Genomic DNA, 22,325 nt, shown 5'->3' with positions numbered 1-22,325 from the left:
GTTAACCAGCACAACAACACAAAGTTGTCTGTAGGGTTTGTCATCTCTACAGTCACCACATGTGTGTCCGTTGTATTTAAAAGTTGTGCTTAAAGTAAAAAAGATGAACAATGGCAGCTTAGGAGTCTACTGTCACACCGGCGTGATCAAAACACGTGATTTGATGTGTGACTCCTAAGGGTTAACTTTCATAGAGAATAGATCAATGTCAAAGGAGGCTCTTTGGAGATGTATTTATGAATGCACACATGAAAATGTATCTTTACTGTTACTGAGTGTGTGTCCGTCTGTGTTCATGTGTGTGTAGACAAAAGTGAGCAGAGACACTTGGGTGTAGCAACCTTTATTGAAGGAGCTTTTACAACACTACCGAGTTTGTGTATCCTCATGTAAAAATATCTTCTTTAACAACATGGGTAGGGGCTGATACACTAATAGCACCACAGATAATAACAGTACAGTGACTCTGGGGCACTGATAACAACAAATGCATGGAATTTCATTTGAGAGGATCTCAAAGGTGTGTGTCCGTACTGTGAGGGTGTGAGGGGCCCATGGTGAGAGTCCCATTTGGTGTCTTTTACAACCTTCAATCATGACAGATGTTTTCCTAACTCACTGATGAAGTACAGAGGTGTGTGTGTGTGTGTGTGTGAGACAGACGCTCTCTACTGCGCATAGTAAAAAGAACAGGTTTCTGTCATTCTGTCATCTAAACCAGAGACCCCAGCAAAACTGTTTATAGAACAATCCCTCAAGGCTACACATATAAATGCATTGTAAAAGAATCACACACTCACAGATACACACACTCCGAGTCACACATGTTGAGTTCAGCTGGCGTGCCCTCATTAATAGCAGGTGAAGTGCTGACGGCTTTTGTTTGAGAGTCAGCCTGATCGTATCCTGTTTCCCCTTTGTGTTTGGTGAACTAATGGAGCTTTCAAGGGATGTTGGGTGAGAGTTTTCAGTATGTTTTATACGGGTTGAACTTAAGATCCAGCTGATTGCCAAATCACGAACCTGCCAGGTTAACAGGCATTTACACAAAATGGGTCTCAAAGCACCTGCTACTGCACATCCAACATCAATTGAAAGAGTGGTAAGAGCTGCAAAAATGAGTCCACATTAGACCCTAAACACAATCCTTCAAAGGCAGGAACTTCAGTCCTGGTGACACAAGAAGTTCGCCTCAATGAACCAATTTCAACTCACACTACTTAGTCGAAGTAGGTCAAAGCTGATAGTGATACAGGGACACACAATACCTGAGTAGAAAACCAACCCAATGCCATCAAAAGCTAGAATAATTTTAGATGTGGCCATTTCTGATGGCGTTCCAGGACTGAAGTGACTCCTTTTGAAATGGGACTTTATTTACACTGAGATTTGCCTCCTGGGTAGCAATGGCTTCTAATAGTATACTGTCACAACAAGCTCTAAAACTCTAAAATAGTTTAGCACAGTCACTTTGGTTATGGGCTAATGAAACAAGCATATGAGGTTGAATTTGTACACAGGCTGCGATGGTTGGAGGCTCAACTCAGGGTAAAAAAGTTCCATGGATATTTCATGAAGACATTTCCATTTGTCTGTCACACAATCATCTGTCGTTTGTGACATTTCTTTTTTTTAAAAAAGTATTTGAACAGTGTATGGTAAATGAGTGAGACTGAATATTCATAATGGGACTAAAAATCTAAAGCATCTTGGTCCTGTTGATTGGGGCCCTGCATTTAGCTCATGGACACCCTGCGGGAGACGGTTTGGTAGAAGACACCACGAAGCAAAGAGGGGTAGTCTGGGACACGAAGCATGTGCCGCTGGGCATAGGCGTTGTCGTCCTGGCGTCCCCTGCTCACCAGTGTGCGCAGGTTGGCCTCATTGACCTGGTTGCCAACTGCGATGACAAAGAGCTCCACCCCGGCATCCGCAACCTCACGTACACGCTTCTCCAGCACGGCCTCTGTGACGGCCTGAGACCTGCCGTCAGAGAACAGCACCAGCTTCTTCTTGCCTCCTGCTGCATCCCCACGAGCAGGTAAATTCTTGATGGCAAATTCCATGGCTTCTAACACATTGGTGCCATCATTTTGGAAGGCCGCCTCTTCAACATGATGAGACAACAGGGTGAAATTGGTAGTCAGCGCCTGCTCCATTTTGGCGTTTCGACTGTACTGGCCCACAGCAACTCTGACAGGGGCACCCCTCTTTTTCTCTGCGGTCAGGAAACGATTAGCCAAGAGGCGGACAAAGGCCTTGCTTGACTCGAAGTTCTTCTGGCCGACACTGGCTGAGCTGTCCATCATCATCAAAATATCAGCACGATCAGTGAAAGAGACTGCAACACACACACAGGCACAATATTCTGATCAGTAGGTATTTCCTGCGGTTCTGTAATTGGTAAAATTACACATTTCCAAGACATTTGTAATTCACCCCAACATTTTATGATTTTAAATTATTGGTTATTTTATGTTCTATTTAAAGTCTAATTTACAGTGCAGTAGAGACAATGGGGGGAGAGACAGAGAGGGGTGGAAAATATCATAAAAGGTCTAAATGACAGACTTAGCAGTAAGGTAAATCACAAAGAACAAACCCAAAATGAAACATTAAGATAGGAAAACAGACTTACTGGGACATTTGTAGTCTGGGCATCTCTTATCTGAATGAAAGAACAACAGGGGTGAGTCAGTTTCTTCTGGAGTTGGTAAAAAATATTTAATCAATGGAAATTACCAAGAGTTGCTGTTTGTGTGAAGTTATGAGTGTGTTTACCTTGACAAATTGTGGATGTGAGGTTCTGCAGGAAGGTGTCATCCAACAGCTCGGCAAAGTTCTCCAGGACAAATGAAAAGCCTGGTTTGGGGTCACTCTTACACACTACGTCATCAAGCTGCTCCTGGTTGGGCTGACGGCCTGAGTAGTCCTTCACTCCTAAACCGCCCACCTGCAGATGAGGAGAGAGGTTCATGGGTTAGTTGGCGCTTCAGTATTTAAGTTCAAGCCTGCGGTATGAACCTTTATAGTGTCTATAGTGGTGCTTTTCACTCACCCGGACGTTTTGACCACAGAGTACGTCGAGGGGAACCTTGTCTCTGGAAATATCAGAGCGTCCATCGGTGAGAACCAGAACGACTCGGTTCTCTTGCCTCATCAGCTTGATTGTGTTGGTCAGAGCAAAATCAAGGGCCTCGCCTGTGTATGTTGCCTCAGCCAGCCAGCGCAGATCTCTCACTGCCCTGCATACGCACACACACACAAAAACAACAATGACTAATTAAAAGAAAAAATACAATATCTAGAATGTAAAGAGGGGACGGACATTTATTAAACTGTCCATTGTTGTTAGTGTATAAATTCTTATATTATAGTTGCAGTCTAGATTAGTGCAAAGACTGGGAGCTGGAGATAAGTGTTATATTTGAAAATTGAGGTAACCAAAATAGTGGACGTAGAATTTTTAGCTGTTTTCCTTTTGTTCAGATGTTTCATTGTGGATGGAGGTCTGCATGACAACAGCAAATGGAAATAGCCAATATTAAGTTAGTAACTAGCCATAGCCTTACTGCAGTACTAAAACACAGAAGACTTCCTTTCAAATACTTTCTGACTCATGTATGGTGTATATAGTTTGGCGCAGATCCGACCTGCAACGGAACCACTGAGATCAAACCTCAGCAGCAGCGGTGATGCTGAATCATTATGAATCACCATTACACTGCACTCTCAGAGAGCAAGCCACAGAAGAAGCATCAGAGCAGTGAACTCACTGTTTGAAGTCGGTGAGGGTAGTAATTGTGGTGCCCAACTGGACAACTTCCTGGGCTCTTGCTCCACTGTACTGCACAACACTCACCCTGGACTCATTACCTGCAAACTGGAAAAAAACACAGCATTGCCTGGTGACCGTGTCTGCTGTGTCTGTCAACATTTCTGCGTCCCACCCATCCTGACTAATTATATCCAAACTGGAGAAGGAGAGTCATTAAAGCAAGTTTAAAAAAAAAGAGACACTATCTTTCATTCACACTTTCTATTTTGAGGCTGGTTCTCAAAACATTTCCCAACATGTCTGAAAAACAGTTTTTGCAACATTGTTGGCATAATTTTGAATAAACTGCACAATGCACAAAGGTCAAAGATTGGCTAACTTACAGAGGTTATGCAAAGACTGATAAATATAAAATACAGTACAGCCAAAACCCCTGATAAATGGATGTTACCTTGACTTGCTGGTCTTTGATCAGTCTGTCTATGACAGTGATGATGAAGTCTTTGGCAAGAGCAAAGTTGGTGGCACCGATACTCTCTGAGCTGTCTACAATGAAAGCCAGGTCCAGTGGTGCACACTTACACTCTGAATAAGATTGGAAACAGAAAAAAGCACATACCAATAAATCACAAAGCCTCATACTAGCCATGAAATATAGGAAAGAATTATAATGATGACTGTTGTTTAGACTGGGTACAAACTTACCACAGCAAGCTGCCAAGTGATTAGAAGTAGATGGAGAGAGAGAAAAAAAAAGTTAATCAACCGTGCGGAAAAACTGTAACGCAACAGAAACTGTGTAATCCTCACATTTTTCAGGTTTCAATTGCACATTTGGCTAATCAGGCTGTGAGTTGAAAAGGGCAGAGTGTTTAACGTCGGTGCAGGAGGCTTCTCTTCAGTGTCTGAGTGTATAACTTACAGCAGAGCTTCATGATGATATCCAGAATTTCACATTCCTGAAGAGAGAGGTGGAGTGAATATTACAGCAATGCTCTCTTAAATCACATTACATAACATGCAAACACAGAACCTGGTCTGAGCTGTTCTGTGAGAGTATGACAGTGATGAAATTTTACTTATGAGAGGTAAGAGTGGTTGCCTATGGGTTCTGGCGTTCAGGAAATTGGATGTGTGGCTTGGACTAAACATACAGTATCGGTTTCAGGTTCTAGCACAGCAGTAAAGGGCAATTAAGTCTGTGGTGTTTAGCTGTCCGGTCCTGCGGCTAAAATGAGGGTGAGGGTTCACATTAAAAGGACTGACTAATGTCTTTCTATACTCACATCAGCTCCTGCTGGTCCAGGAGGCCCAGGAGGTCCCTGAAAAGAAGATAAAGAGTGATTCTTCCCCCCTGATAAATGTCTGTTTTAAAATCTGGCCAGACATCAGTTTATCTGGCCTGACCTTAAGATGACAAAGACTCTTGGAAGAGGCTTTTTCTTTTAAGTGTAAAAAAAGTGATTTTCTTTGGAGACCGCAAACCAAAATCCCACAGAACCCACATCCACACCGACACATTTGTGCAAGCTGCTATCTTTCTGCAACAGCATGTGAATCTTCCAAAAGTTCCTTGCCACAGCATTGTGTTATTTATTTATTTATTTTTTGCTTGGTTGCAGAGAAGCCATCTGTTTTGTTTCAGCAGACATTAAACTCGGTTTAAAAGCATTCTTTTCTGAGACAAAGACGCCAGAGTAGCTTGCACATGTGAGAAGAAGAGACAGAGAGAGAGACAGAGAGAGACAGAGAGAGAGAGAGAGAGAGAGAGAGAGTCGTTAATTGTAGACAAGAGAAACCCGAGAACACATAACGTGAACTGTTCATACAGAAATATGCAGCAAAGACACAAGTCAGAGGATAAACAGAATGAAAAAGGGAGGAAAGGGCAGGGAAGGAGGAGGAAGATGAGGAGGAGAAAAACAAAACAAGAAAAGTATGAGAACTGACATTTACCTTAGATATTGTGTCTGTTTATACACAGCATTATATTTAGCTCCAAACCTTGTTTCATTTCTCACACAATCCAATACCACAACCATTACTTACAATTCACTGGTAACATGGATGGGGAATTACACTATGTTTCCTACTTGCACTGAGCCAATCTAAAGTATGCATCTTGTATGCTTCAGCATGTGGTTTGTTGTTATGTGGAGTGGAGAGATTAGATTAACTCAGTTACTCTATGTCTGTGGGATCATAGAGGATCAGTACCTCGCCTCATCCTCGTTGGCAAATTTGTCCAACAGTGAGTTTGGTGTGTTTCTGTATATTTCTTGTTGTCAACAAATCCCCCACAAAAGGCCAAATTCAGCAGTGAACTCACCCTAACAGGCAGCGTGTGTCCTGTCAAAGCCCATTAAAACAGCCTGTCTAAATCTTAAAAGTACAATTTTACAAATCACAGCCATTTAAATGTATCTCACTTACCTTGTTAAGACCAAAATCAGTCTTTAAAATATGTAAATATTACAATATGTAACATGTCATTTGAATTTGAGCCGAGATAGACTGCAGTGTTAATCCCAGGCTGCTTCCCACTGTAGGTCTTAAGGAAAAAGTTAAGTGACTACAAAACTACGTATGAATGTGAGTTCACGTTTGTAGGGAGGGTTTACTTTGCATGTGTGGACAGACGCCCTCCAGCACTCACACATGCAGACAAATCAACACACACATGTCAGCTCATATCCCAGCCCTGCAGTTTCCTTACCGGTTGGCCCTCGGGTCCTCTGTGACCTTTGGCCCCTTTTGCTCCTGGAGGCCCTGGTTGATTGTTCTGTTGAGAGAGAAAATGGCAGGGACATTAAAGAGAAAGACTCACACCTGCTTTCTTTTCTTGTGCACGTTTTCAGTCTATGGTATAGAAGAACTTGGTATAGTGCTACATACAACTACAATGTTTTATGCAGCATAAATGTGTTTAAATAAAACACCTGCAGCTGTTGTGCACCTGTCGCTCTTCTTCTTACATTTAGGATCATGTATATGTCTATTTTCAAAAATCATATCTATGGATTGACTCAAATATTTTCTTTTGCATGTCCACAGTGGTAGCCATTTTCAATTAAAAATGTAGGAAAGTAACTATTTTCATAGATTCAGGTGTATCACACTGAACATGAAGTACATTCAACAGCGTTTTTTCCTACAATTAAGCAAAGCAGAAGTGGAGCATGGCAGAAAAAAGATTTGCTACTTGCAGACTGCTTGCTTATTTTTCTTTCGATGAATGAGATATGTGATCTGATCATAAATCAAAAGTCTAACACCAAGTAAGGTGGTGCTGATTTACAGACAGACTTGTACTAAGCAGTATTTCTTTCTGACCTTAAACATAGTGAGCCAAATGCAAAAAAAGAAAGGTAACATTACAGTAATCTAGTTTGAATGAGATAAATGAATTGAGAAAAGTTTTATTGGTGATATAACGTGAGACAAATCAAAGGTGACACCCAGATGTTTCACTGCTGATTCTGGTAAGATTTTACTGTCACAGGGGAAGAGGGTTATATTTGAAAAAATAGGTGGGTCAGTCAAGAATCATCTTTTGTTTGTGGTTAGATGGAGTCCTCAAATAGTTAAACAGTGGTTAAACAACACTTGGCTTATAAGAATAATCTGGTCCACCTGGTGGGACTGCAATGTAAAGATGGGTGTCGTCAGCACAAGAAATTTACAGTAAACAAAGACATTTGAGAAAAGGGGTGTCATATCAAACCATTTTCAACAGGTAGAGTCATTCTGAGATGAGCTCTTAAAGCATTAGCAAAAGCACCCAAAGGTCATGCAGCTGCTATACTCTAAAAATTGATGATAGCTCTGAGATTATGATCCAGACTGCACAATTGAGGAGCACAGGAGAATGTCAAATTAATTTGGTCTCTTCACCAAAAGCTGATAGAATAAAAGAGTCAATGAGTCAAAATCCTATAAACTTTAACTCTCTGCTAAAAATAAACTCTGATTTAATTATTTATTTTACAGCTCAACATACAACACAGGAATGAGATGCAATCAGGGTAAAGGGGGAGCAGGCATCACAAATCATCACCCATCACTGCTGCTCTTTGATCTGAGGTGGATACTGACTCACACCAGCAGATCTGACCTTCTGCCACACAACCATCTACCTACAGTGGACAGATATGAAAGAGAAGGAGAGGAAGAGAGGGAAGGTAATACCAACCACCTGGCTTTTAACACACAGACACACACAGGCACACACAGGCACACACAGACACACACAGACACACACAGACACACACAGACACACACAGACACACACAGACACACACAGACACACACAGACACACACAGACACACACAGACACACACACGCGTGAAATATGCACATGCACACAGACAGTCCTGAATAATAGCTAACACTCATATGCATATACACATCAGTTTCCAATTACTGCACATTCTTAACTTCAAACAATGATGTAAAGAGCATGGACTATATCCTCCATAGTTACACACTAATGGCCTGACCTGGTTTTAGTTTATGGTGTCATATTTGACAACAGATAGCCAGATGTGACATTTGTACCTAGTTAAATTTCTTCTATGTTAACTTTTGACAATATAAATATCTTATATGTTAACATATTGGCTAAAAAGGCAAAAAAAAAAAAAAAAGTCTTAATGTCTATCTCCCACTGTATCTCTCCTGACACACTCCTGTCCCCTCTGGCCAGAGAAAGTGGAAGCACCAAACTACATGTCTGTACAATGTGAAAATATTCAAACCATTTCAATAAGAAACCCAGTTTTTTAAAGACCACAATAAAGCTAGTGGCCTTAGAGTCTCTGGAAATGTTGTTCACCAGTTTGATGTCTCATGATTTCAAGTGAAACTGATTCCATTGTCCTTTCCAAAGTAATGAACGGCTGAGAGGGAATACTTGTGGAAACAACTCAGTGAGTGTTCAGAGAGAAAGATATAACCAGGAAGAGGTAGATGAATGTGTTTGGGGATAAGTGGAATGTTATGGAGTCATTTTTCCACAAAGATACACAAAATATGGCATCTTATTATGTCTTTTTTAAAGGATTTAGTCATGGACTGACTAATGTGTCAGTAGCAGAGAGAAGTTTAGTGATATATTTTTAAAGCAAATAGCTGTCAGAAGACCATTTAATAGCCAATTTAGTTTGGAAATCAAGATGGAAAAAAGAACCAATTTTTAAAAATGTCAAGAAGTTGGAAATCAAGAAGAAAGGGACTTGACATGTTTTCAGCTGGTGACATGGCACACAATTCACCAACACAGCTGTAAAATCAATTACAGAGGTGAGATGCTTCCTGCATGCTGCTGTCACTACTTAATGACAATCAAAATGGAAAAATAAATGTAGAAACACTGACTGGATGAATTATAGCTCTGCCTCTAAACCTGCCCTGTGCTATTGTACCACAGAGTCTTGTTGAATGATGATCTGACTGATCTGATGCTGTAAATACAAAGTGTGACTCCTCACTTTATAAGCTGTCGGGGTGCACAATTTGTACAATTTGTACAGGAGAGTTTTATGTCGTGAAACATGAACCTTGGAAATGCAGTAATTTCAGTGTATACACAGCCAAGGTGAACTGGGGCTTAAAGGTTTAAATGGGTATGTGACATGGATGCAACTGGTCTCACATATGAACTGTTGCCACACGCACTCACTCACTCACAGAGCAAAAAAGTTATGCAGTCCCTTCGTTGTCTCTGTTCATTTCCTTGTATCCCTGACAGCAGCATATACACAGCTGCGTAGGCTCAAAGCCCTGCTCCCTAATGACACACACATAAAATGTGTTGAGCTCTTCTAAAGAAAGCATTTCCAGCTGCTGAACAGAAGGAGAGTGTGAGAGCGAGACGGAGGGACAGAGAAAAATAGGAGTAATAAAATGTGTAAGGGCATAATGCGAAAACAACAAAATGAAAGACAGAAATTAAAAGTAGAAACATATTACTTAATATCATTGTAAGTATTGAAGGAAACCCATAAAAAAAGAAATATGTAAACTTTCCGATGAACAGAGCTATGTGACTCACATCCTGTCATTGCTTTCTGCCAAAAAGGGATAGTGGAAAGATAAAATGAGATCAAGAAGCAAGAAGGAAGAAGAGAAAAGTCGGAGGCAGACTCACGTCGGGGCCTGGTTCTCCGGGCTCTCCGTCATCTCCTTTGGGCCCAGGGGCTCCATTGCCACCCTGAAGGTCACCGAACAAATGTTAGAGATAACTAGGATACATGAGCATGACAACTGATTTTATGGAGCTTTAAACAGGGATATTCACATTCACCATTGATGGCAACAATTACAGAAACTGCAAAAAATAGTTAGGATTAGAGTTAATTATTGAATTCAGTTTAGTTTAAGAATTCTTCTAATGATCATACTGCAACTGGACTGACAAATGCAACTGGACTATGTCAGTCCAGTTGCAGTATGTCATTAACACTGTGAAATTATTATTATTATTATAATAAAAGTGCAGCAACAGCTCAATTCCTGAGTTAAAAAGACACTTTAAAAGATAACCTACCAGCTCACCAGGGTCTCCACGGGGCCCAGGATAACCCTAAAAAAGACAATTGTTCAAAATGAACAAATTTAAACTCGGTAAAGTGTGTCAAAAATGACGTGTATTATTTACTTTTAACACATACCTGAAAACCATGACAACCAACTGTGCCGTTTCCTGGAGGACCATCCTCTCCCTGAAATTAAGACAGAGATGCACTTACAGATCCACGTGCACACGCAAACATCCGCAAACCTCATGGCATGCTTTATGATGGATGGCACACATCTGTCTCTCCTCCTCTCTGTCTCCCACACTCACCCGCTCCCCTATCTGGCCTCTGTCTCCCGGAGATCCTTTGATTCCTCTCGGTCCTTTGGGCCCCTGAGAGATAAAAGGAATGATGTGATTAGAAACATATGAAAAGTGACATGTGCATGTTGAAAACATTTGGTTATTGTCATGACAATGTGTACAAGCATGTGTGTTAGTGAACATGTGTGTGTGTGAGTGAGAACAAAAACTAAATTACAGTCTACTTGGAAAAGAAGAACTTTAACTGATTGCATAACAATCAGTAACTACAATCACTTACGTTCTAGCTGGCTGATCACCTAGAATATGTGATCAGTGATTGTTAGTGATAGTTGAAATCTTTAGTGATATTCTTGACAAAACAAACACAATCACAGCTTAAAAAAAAAAAATCAAGCATATTTATGTACTTCTATCAAATATTGTGGTCTCAGAATATATTACTCCAAGACATCCATCATCTATACTGCTTATTCCTATCAAGGTTTGCTAATATGGCTGGAGCCAATCCCAGCCAACCTGGATGAGGCACCGGGTGCACCCGGGACAAAATGCCGCTCTATCACAGAGCTGACACAAAGAGACAAACCGCCACTTTAAAAAAAAAATCTTTTGTTGTTTAACAAATCTTCAGCTAATTTGTCTTAACATCAGATTTGTCCAGATTTAACAGTGTCCAGTGTCCAGATAAGTCACCAACTGATTTTGATTCAAATATTATTAAACCCTTATTGGTCCATTGAAGGATGTGACATCACCTGTTTTCAGGTTTAAACTATTGAGAAAAATGTCAGGCAAAAACACAAATACAAAAATCTCACATTGTAACTTAAGTGTGGATGCATGTTGGATCCTAGACTTGTATGAAGTGTACTGAGTAGGTTTTACAGTGCCTTTGAGCACCTGTGCATGTCTCTGGTTCCTGCTAGACTTACCTCTGGTCCAGGTGAGCCTTCATCTCCTCTGTAGCCAGGAGACCCAGGTCTGCCAGGCTCGCCCTGGAAAACAACAGGACTGCTAATACTGTTTTTCCACAAAAAAACAACCACATGAAAATAAAAAGGGCCGTGACCCTGAGCCACCTGAAACTCATTACACAGTACTTAGTAATAAAACCTGAATGTTATTTTTTTTTTTAAACATGACTATGTTTATCACCAGAATTCAACAACAGCTCACATGAGGTACAGGCAAGATTAGATGACGGAGGAGAGAAGCTTTCCTGAAATTTTCCAAATGAAAGAGAAACTTAACACAAGGCTGCAAAAGGGTGTTTCACTGCCCTCTCTGGTAAGTTTCATCTCTGAGGGAAGTCACCAACATCACTGATGGGCGTGATGCGATGTGCGCAGAAACTTCACCCATTAATGATGTCACAGTACTAAAGTAAACTTCTACATCACTGCAGCCAGTTGAGAAGTTCAATGAAACGTCACGTACTGTTCAGTTACTCTTTGAAGGAATACTCTGTTTGTTAAAGCTATTTTCATATTTCTGGACATTAATGCGTCAGAAATATTTTTATGCATGTGAGACAATCTTCCAGCTGGAGTGTCACATGGAGAGGAATTTCAAAATGGCCACCATCATAATAAGTACAGTATGTTAATATGTGGACAAATCACTAAGTGAAGTTTCTGAACAATGAACAATACCATCATATATACACCCTCCTATTACATATTAATCATTCCCTCAACATATTAATGGATAACACCAAAATTTTAGGAGAGCCACATGTATGAGGTCTTTGCTTAAAGGGGCAGTGTGTAAAAATGCAACCATTTGAGAACCCTCACCCACTCCCCCATTTCCAGGGGCGAGGAAAGATTCATGGCTGCCACTTTTAAAACAAAATACGATTCTCTGTCTAGAGCCAGTGTTCAGTTTGTCCATTCTGGGCTACTGTAGAAACATGGCTGCCTCCATACAAGGAGACCTGCTAAAAAGACTCATTCTAGCAGTAGTTGGTGTTTTCTGGTGATTACACACTAATGACAACATATCTCTGAACACTAGATTCAATTTCTGCTATTAGATCACTCTAAATATTACACATTGAACCTTTAATCCAGATAAAACGTTCATTAATAATGTTATATTTAGCTGCTTATGGACCCTGGCTTGGCACAAAGACTGGACAGACGAGGAAACAGTTAAGTTCCAAAGTTTGACAAAAATCTCCAAAGCTGTGTGATTTACACACTGTGTTTCATACTTTTGACAACAGCTGTGGCACCTCAGCCCAGTCTCTGCTAAACTATGTTAAATCCCAACTGGAGTTATCCATGTTCTAGACACACTGAGTTGAAATTAATATTGCTCTTCTCATCTAACACATCAGTTGTTCCATGTTTTGTTACTATGTAATTCTTCACTATTTGTTCAGCTCTGATGAGAAAAGGAGGCATAGCCATGAGCACAAGAGAGGTATTGATAGTTCTGACATCACGGAGATTACCACAACTAATGCTTGTAATGTATTATTATTATTACACTAACTGGTGCCCTATTAAGAAAACCATACTGAGGCTTTGGCTTCAGCAGACGGGGAGACGGGGAGAAGAACTGAGTCAGAGGGGAAAGAGTGAGTGTTAATGTTCCCAGGAGGAGTAAAAGCTGAGAGTGAGAGAGGGGCGATGTAGCATGCAGGAGTGGGCAGCAACTGGGGCACCGGCCAGGTCTGCCTCTGTTTAAGCTTCGGCTTTGTGTACTCCCTCTCCATGTGAAACATGTTCAGAGTGCTCACATGTGCATACACACTAGAAAGCATGCACACACTCAGGAACACATTTCCTCTCCAACTGGAAAAAAAAAAGATGCTGCTAGAGAAAAAAAACTGGGTGGTTCATATTTGGGGGTGTGCTGCTTCCTAAAGCACCACACACAATGCTAACAAACAGCTCCTGCCTTTACCTCTCTGAATGAGTGTGTATGCACTTATATTTGAGTATATGTGTCTTACGGTGTCACCGTTACCACCAGCTGAGCCCTCCCTCCCTTGCTCTCCACGGGGTCCTGGCTCCCCCTGGAAAAGAAAAAACAAATTCATAAAACAACATGAAGATGGCAGCTAGTGTCACACATAAAGCTGAGTTATACACAAAGTTAGATCAGCACGGGTACATTATAAAACCAGTACCATTGTTCCATTAAGGTCAGAACATTTATAGCTGACTCAGTATGATGTGCGAGGATGTGATAACAAACCATCCTGATCAATTCACCTTCCTAACATCCGTATCATCACTTACCAGCTCTCCTCTTGGACCTCTGTTTCCACGGGAACCTTGCTCCCCCTTCTCTCCAAGTTGTCCCTACAAGGATTTTTCAAGTTGTTAACACATAGTTTAGCATCTCACATACACACACACACAGACACTCACTATTAATTACAAATCGATATTAATCTTATTTACTCTCTCGCCACGAACTCCATCGGGTCCAGGTGCGCCCTAAAACACACACGCACAGCAGGATATTAGATTGGAAAAGTTGCAAAGATTATATTTTTGATGTTTCCCAAGAACTTTGTCACATACATCATCGCCGCGCTCTCCTTTGTCTCCATCGGCTCCACGAGGGCCCCGATCGCCCTGTCACAAAACAGACATTTATGCTTATATTATCTCTCCTCTCTGTCCTTTGCCATCCTCCTGTGTTTCTCTTCACACTGTTTACCTGAGGCCCCAGTGGGCCGTAGTTTCCAGGTCTTCCTGGTTCACCATCTTTTCCAGGATCTCCCTGAAATATGCACATAATATCTTATTACCACAAGGCTATCTATCAACAATCTTTGACAGCACAACATTTTCAAATATCTCACCTTTCCTCCTTTCTGTCCATAGGGACCAGGGTCTCCCTTTGGTCCAGGCTCTCCTTGCAGACCCTGTTAACAGAAAACACAGACTCATTAACTACTTGATAATAAACAGCTGAAGCAACAATACTCAATCTTGGAGGCCAATGCTCATGTACAGTCAGATATATGCTATTTGTGCTTGTTTACAGTATGAGTATGAGAATATGGCTTTATTTAAACAATTTGACAGCAGAAAATGTAAACGAAGCAGTGATGGAAGAGCTAGGGGCCTCAGTGGGTCTGCCCTGGGGCTCCAGACACAAGGTGTGACGTTGGTCAGCTCTGCACTGACAATGACATGCCTAAACATGCAGCCGTGGCTAATGGCAAATCTGTAAACTATGTGGCTGAGCCATAGACAGAGATACTGAAGTGGCTTGTGTGAGTATGTTAATGTATTCTAGACAGAACCCAAAACACCAAAACAGAAACATACAGCATGTGTGTCTCCTAACACCTGCACATCTGACTGACTGTGTATCTACAGTCCTTGAAGTTGATGTTAATAGCTAATCATTGGTTCACATCTGGCTGTAATTCAAACTGCCTGCAATGTGTGACATTAGTGTTAGCAGTGCTCCACTCAATGCCAAAATGCAGAACTAAAATAGTGGGATTATACTGACACTGAGATATACAACTCACATCTGCTCCGGGAGATCCTTTACAGCCGGGAAGACCAGGGAAACCTGCTTCACCCTAATAAGGAAAACCACAGAAACATGAAAGATCATAAACCTCAATAACTTTATCACCTCAGAAAATTAAAAACAAGCCAGTTGTGCCAGAAAGTCCTGGATTGGATGTTGGGTCTGCAACTCACCTTGAGCCCATCAACTCCATCATCTCCACTTTGACCTTTGTCACCCTAAAAAATAAAATCAAACACGGAATAGAAAAAGAGTTAATGAAGGGAGAATAAAAATAATATGTTAACCATTAGATCCTCAGAGCAACCACAGATAAGAGAGCATCCCCCTGAAAATAGCTCACCTTAAAGCCTTTGTGTCCTCTTTCACCCTGCAAAAAACACAAACAACATTGGTGAGCCATAAATTATAGCGTAAAGAATATAGGCTGAATTTGTTAAAAGTCTGTTTTTGTGTGATCTGTACCTTTTCTCCTCTATCACCACGGTCTCCCTGAAACAGAAAATCATACATTATTATCGTCATGATCCATTTGCTTTTTGTAGTCACCACTGTTGTTGTTACTACCAAATCTCTTTAGCAGTGATTCACAATCATAAAGTTTTTCTTGTTCCTTTTGGTCTATGTGAGTAAAAAATACAACTTATACACAACTTATGGTTTGTTATTGATAGAAGTCCACTCGACCTTCATTCCACTGTAACCAACAGGACCAGGATCTCCAATGCTGCCCTGTAAAACAGTGAAAAGAAGAATTATTAATAGACCATGAAGAATCTAAGATGAGGTGGAAATCGCTGAGTCCTTTTTCGATGTGTGTATTTGTGTTGTTGGTACTGTAGGTGAGGATAACACTGAAAATCCCATACCACGTCACCAATATCTCCTTTTCTCTCCTGGCATTCCTGGTCTACCTGCTTCTCCCTAGAGGGTGGAAAAACAAAATTGATTCATTAATCCAAAGATTTCAACTAATTGATAATAGTAGTGTAACTGAATGTATTGCTTTAGGTTTCTGATGTCAAATATAAAAATCACACCTGAGCGCCAGGGCCTCCATCAGGTCCTTTAGGCCCCCCTGGGGCCTTCAAACAAAACAAAACAAAAAAATTTATTAATTACATATTAATACTTAGTTGCTAATTAATATTTTTTGTAATATTACACTGTAGTAAATGGCATACTCACGTCACATTCGAAAGTGCAACACTGGAAAAAAAAAAGAAAGATAAAGAAGATCATAAAGCAGGAAAAAGGTCTTTATATCTTTTTATATATATATTTGAAGATCATTACTGTTTAAATCTAAGTAGGAAACATGATATGACCCCACGTTTTCTGGACTGATCTCATGTGGAAATACATATATAACATTCACTGGACTCAACTGAAGGTCATATCACAAGGCTGAACTGTCAGATGAGAGTCGGGCTGGATAATAATATATTTAAGATATGGCTGCAGTGATCAAGCAGTCATATCACAGCAATCTTAATTAGTTTTTAGGTGCTCATTTCAGCTTCCTGTGGCTGCTCTGTGTGACTCCTCCTTGTTTCCTGTGTACGAAAGAGTTTACACGGCAACAGAGACAGCCAGTAACAAGACTGGATTGAAAACTGAGAAGGACCAAGAGGAAGGCAGTGATTACAAAAAAAGCAGACAGGGTAAACATTGTAACTACATTTTTAAGATAAATTGCACGACATAAGCAGCTCTAGTAGCCACAAAGTAAAACACTGTCAGCTGGAGAAATCTGGTTTGTAAACATTTTTAGGACATTTAGCCAGGTTACAGCAAAACCTTTGGCTTAGCTCATCAGCAACACTCATCGTAACAATTTTGCTTTTGAGCTGCTACAGGCAAGAACATTGAATAATCAATAAGACCTCAGCTAAAACAATTCAGTAAGAGAAAAATCAAAATACAAATGTCTAGTCCTGTCAACACTAGAAAACACTTAATTTTTCAGAAAGCATATTTTAAAAAACATACCGCATCCTTTGTGTTGTTGGTCTGAAAGGAATAATAAAAAAAAATAGGTTAGTAAGAAATCCAGATGAGCCTGTTACAATAGGACTCAAATAATTTCCATGATAAGAAGAGAGAAGAGGAGAGCAGAGGAGAAGAGAGAAGAGGAGAGGAGAGGGGAAGAGAGAAGAGGAGAGGAGAGCAGAGCAGAGGGGAAGAGAGGAGAGAAGAGGAGAGGAGAGGAGAGCAGAGGGGAAGAGAGGAGAGAAGAGGAGAGGAGAGCAGAGCAGAGGGGAAGAGAGGAGAGGAGAGGAGAGGAGAGAAGAGGAGAGGAGAGGAGAGGAGAGCAGAGCAGAGGAGAGGAGAGCAGAGCAGAGGGGAAGAGAGGAGAGAAGAAGAGAGGAGAGGAGAAGAGAGAAGAGTAGAGGAGAGGAGAGCAGAGCAGAGGAGAGCAGAGCAGAGGGGAAGAGAGGAGAGGAGAGGAGAAGAGAAGAGAAGAGAGAGGGGAGGAGAGGAGAGGAGAGGAGAGGAGAGAAGAGGAGAGGAGAGGAAAGGAGAGGAGATGAAAGGACATGAGAGGAGAGGAGAGGAGAGGAGAGGAGAGGAGAGGAGAGGAGAGGAGAGGAGAGGAGAGGAGAGGAGAGGAGAGGAGAGAGAAGAAAAGGAGATGAGAGGAGAGGAGAGGAGAGGAGAGGAGAGGAGATGAAAGGACATGAGAGGAGAGGAGAGGAGAGGAGAGGAGATGAAAGGACATGAGAGGAGAGGAGAGGAGAGGAGAGGAAGAGAGGAGAGGAGAAGAGAGAAGAGTAGAGGAGAAGAGGAGAGCAGAGCAGAGCAGAGGGGAAGAGAGGAGAGAAGAGAAGAGGAGAGGAGAAGAGAGAAAATGAAAGGAGATGAGAGGAGAGGAGAAGAGAGCAGAGGAGAGAAGAGAAGAGGAGAGGAGAAGAGAGAAGAGGAGAAGAGAGAAGAAGAGAGGAGAGGAGAAGAGAGGAGAGGAGAGGAGAAGAGAGAAGAAGAGAGGAGAGGAGAGAGGAGAAGATACATACGATCATTTCAATGATTGAACGAATAGTTTTATGCTTGGTGGATCTGGTGTCATCTGCAGCAGTGAAGTTCTGTCTGTAGGACTGGTCTGTGGCAATGACGGACAGTCTGGTGTCCTGGTGAGACACAAAGCATGATCACCTAGAGGCCCCTGTGATACCCTTACTGCTAAACAACAGCATGTGAATTATTATTACTAATCTCTAAAAGTTGAATCTTGGGACAATTGTGCTTATATGATCCCTGTTAGTCAACTGGTCCTCCTGGTATGAGACATAACTTTAATTACACTTAGATTTAATGTAGACCATCAAGAACATCCTGATGTCTCACCAAGGGCTTGTTGAAGCCATTGTCCAGTGACCTTTTCTTTATTCATCCTCTGAGCATTACAGGGATTTTAAGTCACCTGTCCTTTCTTGTCTGACTGCAGGCAGAGGTAACGGCAGCGACCAACATTAACACCTTATAAATGTTGTCTCTCACTAAGGTGTGGGAGTGTAGATATACAGTAAATTTGAATTGTAAATTGTCAACTGTATTCAACTTAAAACACAACTCTGTGTGTTCAGATCAAAAATGTGTATGATGCGACCTGAGTAGACTTTTCTATGTATATCTATCCTTTTGAGGACTATGTTTATGTATAGACCTTGAGTGGAATGACATTTTGGAAAGTGAAGATATTTCAGGTCACTTCACTTCCTTTTACTTTACTATGTTTCCTGCTTCGTTTTCTACTTCATTTTTTTTTCATTTTGTTTGTTTTGTTGTATTTAAACTGACTTTTTTACCTTTATTTTGCACTTCTCTGTATTTGATTTCACTTTAGCCCTGATCACTTCACTTTCTTACTTTAATTAATGTTACATCATTTCCTTATACTTTAATCCAATTTATTTTGATTGACTTTACTGTACTTGGCTTCTTTTCCCTTCCTTTCACCTAAACTTTGACTTTGACTTGGGTGCACTTGTAGCCAGTGAGAAGAGAAGAAAAACCAAAATGCAGAAATCTGTCATGTGAAGTAACCAAACCTATTCTAACTTTGGTAGAATAATGGCTAAGGTTTGAGTTAGGAGCTAACTTGGAAGTAACCATGCCAATGCAGGTCCTCACCTGTACAGAAGTACAAATGTGTCTGTGTGCTGTGTACCTCTTGGTCAGGTGAGATGGCGACAGAAAACACTTTGACTTTATGTTGCCTGGCTTCATTAGCAGCCTCCTGCAGGCCTCCACACGGCTCTTTGTAGCCAGTGATAGGATGGCCGTCAGTTACTACCACGATGTACTTGTTGTCTTGGTAGTGTGAACCCCTGCATGCAAACAGAACACAAATATTTGTAAATGACACCACTGCCCTCGTTACTTACTCTGCCCAAGTGTTTATGTGTGTGATCATTTTACCCAACGAGCAGCTCAGCAATGCCCTGTCTGATGGCACAGTCAGTGTAGGTGCCCTTGCCGATGTATGAGATTTTATCAATGTCATTCTTCAGGGCTTGGCGATCAGTGCTCATGTCACTCAGCTCTCGCACGATGATGACCTCATCACTGTAGTGCAACGCTCCTGAGTTCCAGGTGAGGATGCGGTCACATTGGTGGCGCCTGGACACAAGAAGGTGTTCAGAAGGTGCAAAAAGGTGTGCAGTAGAGTCATAGTCAATGACAACTGATAGTACAGCCATCAAATGAACACACTGGGTGGAGTCAGAGGTGTGCTGTATTACACCTGTAACTACACCCAATAGTGATGTCACACTGTCCCATCACTGCACTATGGTAAACAGGTAAACTGCACTGGGTGTAATTACTCTTGTAACACAGCATGTTTCCACTGTACTATTGCTACATGTAAAAAAAAAAACCAATCTGCATTTGTACTAAATTCCCCATCAGTGCAGATGTGTGTCTGTGTGTCTTACATGTCCTTGAGTTCATCTATGAAGTGCTTGGTGAATTCTTTGATCTGGTCAATATAAAAGCTAGGAGGTTTCTGTCTGAGGGCAACACTCTCAGATGTATCCAGCACGAAGAAAAGGTCAACTGGACATTCTGCTCACAAAGCAAACAAACAAAAGATGGATGTCAGCAAATATTAGCCACCCCAAACAAACAAAGAAACACAAAAGAAAACATCTGCACAGTAATCCATCCATCCATGACGTCAGCAGGGGTATCACTGATTGAGTGCTGGAGGCCTGTTGCAGGCCAACATGGCGAGCTGTCTTGGAGCATCACACTGGGTATTATGGGGTTTTCTCAATGGGAGAAAACCTTTTATACAGATCTCTACAGGTAACTATACAGGTACCAGACCTATGATGGTACAGGTGCAGTCCTGTAGATACACAATGCCTGTGTGCATGTATTACACTTTTAACTGTTGTAGCCTACAGCATCTTTGCAGGGAAGCAGGCCTCTGGTATCATCACCTGCTGTGTTTCTAGCCCAGTCTGATCAGTTTGGCATGCACAGTACTGGCAGATCTTAGTGTGCATTTCACTCAAAGCCTTTTTTCAGGCCTGTTAACACAGCCATGAGACCAAGCAGGGCCCTCCCCAGGGTGGGCTAGGCTGCTGTCATCATCTGATCTACTTTCAGCTGTTTTTGCGTCTTTGTTGCTGATTAGTAAGGCTGCTCAGGCTTCCAGAAAAACAATTAAAATCATTTTCAACACTTGCTGCAAACACCACATCCAGCCACAGAAATGCAGCTTTACATTAGCATAAAGCCAGAAACACAAGACAATCACTAGAATATTGCCTTTTAAAGTACGACATGCTTTCAGCAAACTCACCAGCAAGCCTGTTTCTTTGACTCGAAGTTTGCGCACCAGCCAGGAAAACGCAGAGCAGCGCAAGGAGACATCTGAAAGTCTCCATGATGAAGCTGCAAGAAAAACAAAAAACTACAAAATACACCGCCCCAGTCCCCTGACAAACAAACTCCGAACCTCTCCGACCCCGAACCCGGTACCTCTAAACCGATTCGGAAAACTTTTGGTGATCCAGATCTCTGCCGTTAGTCTCAGGCAAAACCCAGAGCGCGCAGGGGAGGACCAGAGCGCACAGTTAGGGAGGAGGAGGAAGAGGAGGAAGAAAGAATTCACGCGCTTTTTCTGGAGATGATGAGTAGGAGCAGACCAGAGCGCGCACTTCCCAAAAGTTTACACAAAATCCTAGATATGCCCACTTCCTTAAACGGGGCCCACAGGGACGTGGACACAGGAATAAACAATAAAGCTGCGGACTGTGAGGGAGGTTCCGGTGTGCACAGATTGGCTTTTCTTTGCAGGAAAAGATATTGACTGTATTAGAATGATTTCAGAACACACATAATCAGAAATGAAAGAAATCCTTTTAAATAGCACTTTTTCATTTTCACGCTTACAGACACGGCCCCCTTATCACATAGTACTCAATGCACAGAACAAAGAAATGGAACCATGGACAGATGCAGACTGGAGTGATTTCATCGAGCTTAATGAAAAACAGCTGAGCCACATCTTGGAAGCATTTTGCTTTCTTTCTCTGGAAATCTCTATTCCGTGGAAGATGGGGGTGGGTAGAGTTTTATTGCATCTGGTTCACTTTGGCGTCCAGATCTGACCTGAACATTGAAGCAAGAGGAGCTCCAGAGGGAGGGAGTGCTTTGTCTTTCTTCCATGAAAACAGGAACAGACACAGTGCCATCTAGCGCTTCTTTTGGGCAGGTCTTGGAAGGGACTTTGGAAAGACGGGGGGTTTCTCTGAGGGACTTTTTATGGACCGAGGCAGGGAGGTGTGGGCAAGGACCGTTCCTTTGGCAAGGTGTTGATGGGGTGGATGTTACAAGCTTGCTGTGGGTATACATATGTGGGGGACTGCAGGGAAGGTCTGGCCTAGACTCAGATTTTCCACTGAGATCACTGTTACAGGGAGAAAAAGTTTTGTGGAGAAGAAGGGAAACATGGGAAAAGAAAGGGATGGTGGGAAAACAGGGGGCCCATCTGGCAACGATCTGTGTTTATTAGTAAGCTTCCATAGTAAATCTCTTGGATTTCTGGCAGATGTATGGGTGTGTTTAAATTGGGATGCATGCATTTCAAGATGTCTCAACAGCAACCTTCATCACAGCTAGATTACTCCATAAAATCTGGAGGGCTTTATTAAAACAGCTGGGAGTGTTTTTTTTTTTTT

The 22,325-nt window shown here is 41.7% G+C and overlaps 1 protein-coding gene across 1 annotated transcript; it reads right to left on the bottom strand.

The window, feature by feature from the left end:
• Positions 1–327: 327 nt before the first annotated feature.
• On the bottom strand, positions 328–21,225 carry col6a1 (collagen, type VI, alpha 1). The gene is given in 36 exon segments (XM_026312980.1): positions 328–2,341; positions 2,639–2,668; positions 2,782–2,953; positions 3,059–3,245; positions 3,777–3,883; positions 4,230–4,363; positions 4,484–4,492; positions 4,701–4,737; positions 5,065–5,100; positions 6,495–6,560; positions 9,928–9,990; positions 10,327–10,362; positions 10,451–10,501; positions 10,627–10,689; positions 11,556–11,618; positions 13,586–13,648; positions 13,875–13,937; positions 14,040–14,075; positions 14,163–14,216; positions 14,302–14,364; positions 14,447–14,509; positions 15,128–15,181; positions 15,306–15,350; positions 15,476–15,502; positions 15,598–15,624; positions 15,820–15,864; positions 16,002–16,022; positions 16,024–16,056; positions 16,173–16,217; positions 16,321–16,341; positions 17,125–17,145; positions 18,147–18,260; positions 19,301–19,460; positions 19,552–19,752; positions 20,070–20,199; positions 20,945–21,225. Coding segments are annotated over 36 exon segments (3,030 nt in total). The 5' UTR covers positions 21,030–21,225; the 3' UTR covers positions 328–1,736.
• Positions 21,226–22,325: the final 1,100 nt, after the last annotated feature.

This window comes from Mastacembelus armatus, chromosome 17 (assembly GCF_900324485.2).
Source record: "Mastacembelus armatus chromosome 17, fMasArm1.2, whole genome shotgun sequence".
NCBI lineage: Eukaryota > Metazoa > Chordata > Actinopteri > Synbranchiformes > Mastacembelidae > Mastacembelus > Mastacembelus armatus.
This window is presented reverse-complemented; position numbering and strand designations above follow the sequence as displayed.